This window comes from Mobula birostris, chromosome 8 (genome assembly GCF_030028105.1).
Source record: "Mobula birostris isolate sMobBir1 chromosome 8, sMobBir1.hap1, whole genome shotgun sequence".
NCBI lineage: Eukaryota > Metazoa > Chordata > Chondrichthyes > Myliobatiformes > Myliobatidae > Mobula > Mobula birostris.
Genome location: NC_092377.1, coordinates 27,795,273 through 27,800,674, shown reverse-complemented (window position 1 = coordinate 27,800,674; position 5,402 = coordinate 27,795,273). Strand labels below are relative to the sequence as shown.

Sequence of the window (5,402 nt, the reverse complement as noted above, 5' to 3'; positions counted from 1 at the left end):
GGAGGGGAGGAAAACTGGGTGATGGGCTGGTCGAGTTGACTTCAAAGTTCAAAGTAAAATATTAACAAAACGATGTCACCATTTACTACCCTGAGATTCATTCCCTTGCAGGCATTCACAGTAGAACAAAGAAATACAATAGAATCAATGCAAAACACAAAGACTGAAAAGATAACCAACATGCAAAAGAAGATAAACTGTGAAAATGCAATAAAAATAATGATAAAAAACAAACAAATAAATAAATAAACACTGAGAACGCGACTTGTAGAATCCTTGAAAGTGAGTCCATGCCTTGTGGAATCAGTTCAGTGTTGAGGCGAGTGAAGTTACCCTTGCCTCACACTTGGAAAGAAGAGTACTGTACTTGCGACAGGTTTCCTCCTTCATTCTAAAGACAGGCTTGGTCACGTGAATGCATTTGGGCAGTGTGGACTCATTGGTCCACACAAGCCAGTTACTCTAAACAAAATTGTAATAGAACTACCCAGGAAGAATATGAGTCGCTGCTCTTTTAGATTACATTGGACTGACCCTGGCAGTGGAAGAACCAGAGGACAGACAGGGTGTGAGAATAGAATGGGGAATTATTATGGTCTGCAACCAGGAGCTTCTAACAGCCATGGAAGATAGAGCTTGGCAAAGCCAACATCACGATATGTGATGGCAATGAAGAAACCTAAGTTAAAGTAGTGTTCAAGTTTGAAGAAATTACTTTTAGTCTCCAGTGGTTGCTATAATATGCCATGTTAAGTACAGAACTTGCTGAAATGTTTCCATCACTATAATACAGCAGAAATGTACAGTTACTGGAAGCAAAGCAGAGATTGACAACTTACGGCATCTGAGATATGAAGAAAGAGTACAAAGCCTTGATTGTTTAATTCAGAGGTTAAGAAAAATGTCCATATTACTTAATATTGAATATTTTCAAGTGAGTTTAAAGAGACTTTTAAAATTGTTGCACGCTCTAGAAACAATGAAACATGAGCGATCTCACACATCTATTCTAATTTTGATCTCGAGCTTAAAGGTGTACAGATAGTTAAACTATTACATGTACAGGAAATATACTTATTTAGATTTTACCACATGAATGGCAACAATCCATCCCAAGCACACAAAAACACAAAATATCACTTCACTGCTGAATTTGTTACTTCCATCTGAATTAGAAATGACCAACCTAGTCATTTGGCAAACTTTTGCGTATTTATTACTTTTTTGATAGAAATCCATTCTACATACATGCATATTAATAATACAAAATATGCCCAATCATGCTTCCACTTTTACATATATTTAACTACCTAGAGATTTTACTGCAGTTGCTTCAACTAAAATCGCTGACCAACTTTACTACTTCAGATGATTTTTACATCAATAGAAAATGTGTCTATCTCTGTACAAATATTCTTTTCCATGTCAATATTTACAATATAAACACTGACGACCATTTGGTAACCAGACAGTAAAGCAGCCAAAATGATCAATGTAAAACTTAGGTACTCTCATTTTCTTCTCATCAACAAATGCACAGAAAGGCTGCACAGTCATCCAGACAACTCCACTGGGTTAAAAAAAGTATCCATTTACAAATCAGAGATACAATTCGCCAATTCTGGATTTGAAATGAACTATAACTTGCTGGGAACTAATATATGCAATAGCATTGCTATAATAAATATTTAAATGTAATTTTTAAAAATTTAATAAACAGATATATATGATTATAAGTTTTATAAAATAAAAAAAAACTCTTTATTAAACGCAGCATGTCCTTAGGATCCTGAATAATGGATATTATACAGACATGAAAAATTCCTTGATATATAAATAGATTGCCTTTGGCACATACAATTCCTTAAATATTTAACTTAAATTTATTATAGTTTACAGTAAACATGCAATGTTTTAATATTTTGTGAACTAGGACTAATATCCTGGAATTTTAATATTATTTATTGGCCTCTTTATCTTCACAGGGATCTTATTCTCGAAGTCAACCTTGCTCTTTCTTATCATACACGAATATACATGCTCTGTACAACAGGGCGTATTCGAGGACTGAAAGAGACGTCTACAAGAAAAGATTGTTTAAAATATGGAAGTATATTAATATTCTTTTAAAATTAAATATATGGATATATTACCTATCGTTCAGCACGGAAATTAATCCTAACGTATTATTACTGTCTTATAACGTACTCACAAAGTCTAATGAACTCGCGGCCTGGGCAATCACAGAAATACAATATGGATCTGTAACCAGAGTCCATTCGCTGTATAGGCAGAGCTAAAGAGCTTGCTTCCAGCTGCTGTGGTCTATTTATTCTGTAACACATGCTATCAGGAATTGCAGTTTCTTTTACATTCTGAGCTGGTGAAAAATTGTCATTTAAGTAGCCCAGTACAGTAAGACTCACAATTCTGTTTCGCATTCTCTACCCAACAGTGATATTAAAAGGTCACATGTCTCACGAACTAATCGATCAGTTAATTTTGCAAGGATTTTAATCTTTATTTTATATCAGCACTTATAAACAGGTCGAAAGATAATAAGCTATAAAAGGAAAGCATACCATGCTTTTTCTTTAGAGGACAATGTTGGCATTCCTGTAGCAACAATTCATTCATGGTCACAAAAAATCCCTTTTAAGGTAAATTAGGGCTACTGTACGTCGACAGAACGCAATGTCAATCTTTCCGAAGGCAGAGGTTTTAAGGATTGCGGTATGGGCAATTCCTTCACACTGGCTGGGAAATTTGACGGTGGAAGGCATTTTAAGACGCCTTGCATAGAAATGAGGAATAAAGTGGCGGGCGTTTTCCCAGACAGGTAGTTGTATTTGTCTTCCCCCAGAAGTCTGTTCCATTCAGCTGGGTTGTCTTTCAAATCCCTCTTCATCTTGAATTGTAGGTTTGAGGTGAAGAGCAGCAGGTGATCGATACACAACTTTTTGGACTCTACGTTGATCTTGGAGACCTGGAGCTGTTCCAGAATCACATCCAGCGGGGTGAGCCCTTTGCTGTCGACAATCTTCGGCGAAGCCCCGCTCCCCAGCAGCATTAGAACGCTTTCTGCTCGCAGAAGCTCGCAGGCCAAGTGGAGTGGAGTTTTCCCGTCCTCGACGTGAAAACAGCCCTTCCTGTTAACGTACGACTTGAAGCCGGGCAGCTGGCTGGCGATCTTCAGGATCAGGCCCAGGATGTCTTTGCGGTCGTACCTGACAGCCATGGTGAGATGAGGGGCGGATGAAGGGCAGCAACAGAACCGATCCCCGGGCATTTCCAGAGCCTCGTCCGCGTAACGGGACAGCAAGTACTGGGCATAGGGGAGGTGATTGTGCACCACTGCGTACAGGAGGGCTTCCGAAGGGGTGTAAGTGCGGAGTTTGGTGTTCTCTTCCCAGTAAAATGATTCCATCGTCCTCATTTCCTCCAGCATCCACACTGGCTTACGGTCCCTGACTGCCTGGTAGAACATGTATGACAGAAATTTGCATTGTCTTTGGTTATCCTGGCTGGAAGGCGAGTTGTTGCACATGATAAAAAGAAACAGACCTGCTAGAGTAGTCTACCCCAAGCGAACTCCCGAATCTTGTTAATTTAAATCCTGCACACACGCGGGGGTGAAATCTGGCCAGTGCATTTTCGCAGCGAAATTTGCGACGGTGCAGCCTCTCCAGCGCAGCCTCCTGGATCTGGATTTCGTCGGGCAACCTTCCCTCCTCCTTTGCCTCCCTGTGCTGTTTTCGGCGCAGCTTCAGGGAGACGCATTGAAGCCGGTCATGACAAACACCAGCGCCGAAGGCGGACAAGCTGCACTTCCCAGCATCTGCTGTACTGCTGCCAGTGGCGGCGGATGCGCGCTGCGCGCTCTCGCGGCTCGCCCTCCTCCCACCACCCCAGTCTGCCTCCACAACCTCCTGTCACTTCCACCGGGGCAGCGGCGGATGGAGAGACAGCATAACGCAGAGCACCGACCAAATAGCAAACAGCAAGGAGGAACGACCAAAATTTTTTTTAAAAATGAGGGAGAGAAAAAAAACCTAAAGTGATTACCAGAAGACGTCACGACAAATTATAATTACAAAACTGTGAAATGGTCCGTGAAATTAAGCATGGTTAGAGTGATGCAACAAAAGGTAAAATATGACTTGGCAGATGGCAGCTGCAAATGAGTTGGTACCGGCGCCACTCAGCCAAAAAGCCTCGCGCATCGCTGCCACGGAGAGTTCACGTCCCACTGACATTCCACGCCGGTACACTGGAACATCTTGTTCACGTCAGGATTCTATTATCGATAAAGGTATCCCTTATTTCCGTCTAACACACAATACGTGTGACGATACACGTGAACTTGACATTTGGATGCATCTAGCGCCCGTCCTTAACTGGCTTCCCCGATATGTCAGAAAGCATTTCAGAGTCAGACTGGGCTTGGCACACACAGATATCCCATGGCCTTAGATAGAATTGCATTATTAAAATAATCTAGTCGGTTTAAATACCTTAAATCATCAAATTGACAGAACCACACCAGAGACCTTCACGGTAACGTGTGCGTCCTGATCATTAGGGGAGGCGTCTCCTTTAATAAATATACCACACAATCTGTTTCATCAGAGAATGGCACCAACAATTCAAATGCCTATTACAGACATTTCCTTTGTGACACCAATTTGCCTTTCCCACCATCTCTACCACTAAGATTAATGTGCTTTCTACCTTTCTCAGTTCTGATGACCTGTTTCTCTTCCGGCAGATGCTCTTGGACTTGTTGTGTTTTCCAGCATTTCCTGTTTTTATTTCAGATTTCCAGCATCTGCAGTTTTTTTTCCCAAATGTCTAGAAATTGGAATTCACACACTCTGAACAGTTTGGCACCCAGTCAAACTCTGCCAAAATTATTGGAGAGCTTGTCTCAACTTCGAGCAGCTTGGTAACCAAATTCATTCATTAAAACACTACTGGCAGGTTTCCCGCCTGCTGCGTCAATCCCACACGCTCTGCTAGGAAGTGAGTCGGATCCTTAAATTTTCAGTAGCTACCACAAGCACAGCAACATAAAGGTTACCATGGAGATGAGGGAAGGGTGAGGAGGAAGAACGTGTGCTCTGCAATGTCAATGTGTTTAGTCACATCCTCAAAAAATTCAATCAGGCTGGCAAAGCACGACCTGCCCTTGACAAAGCCATGCTGACTACTCCTAATCATATTATGCCTCCCCAAATTTTCATAAATCCTGCCTCTCAGGATCTTCTCCATCAACTTACCAACCACTGAGGTAAGACTCACTGCTCTATAATTTCCTGGGCTATTTTTACTCCCTTTCTTGAATAAAGGAACAACATCTGCAACCCTCCAATCCTCTAGAAACTCTCCCGTCCCCATTGATG

General features: G+C 41.4%; 1 protein-coding gene across 1 annotated transcript; it reads right to left on the bottom strand.

The window, feature by feature from the left end:
* Window positions 1-1,132: 1,132 nt before the first annotated feature.
* On the bottom strand, window positions 1,133-3,864 carry LOC140202162 (ankyrin repeat domain-containing protein 9). The gene has a single exon (XM_072267035.1). It carries the CDS (start codon window positions 3,545-3,547, stop codon window positions 2,672-2,674), a length of 876 nt encoding a protein of 291 aa, XP_072123136.1. The 5' UTR covers window positions 3,548-3,864; the 3' UTR covers window positions 1,133-2,671.
* Window positions 3,865-5,402: the final 1,538 nt, after the last annotated feature.

Excerpts from the sequence above, each read along its gene's own strand:
- LOC140202162 (XM_072267035.1), bottom strand. The coding sequence starts at position 3,547 with ATGTGCAACAACTCGCCTTCCAGCCAGGATAACCAAAGACAATGCAAA.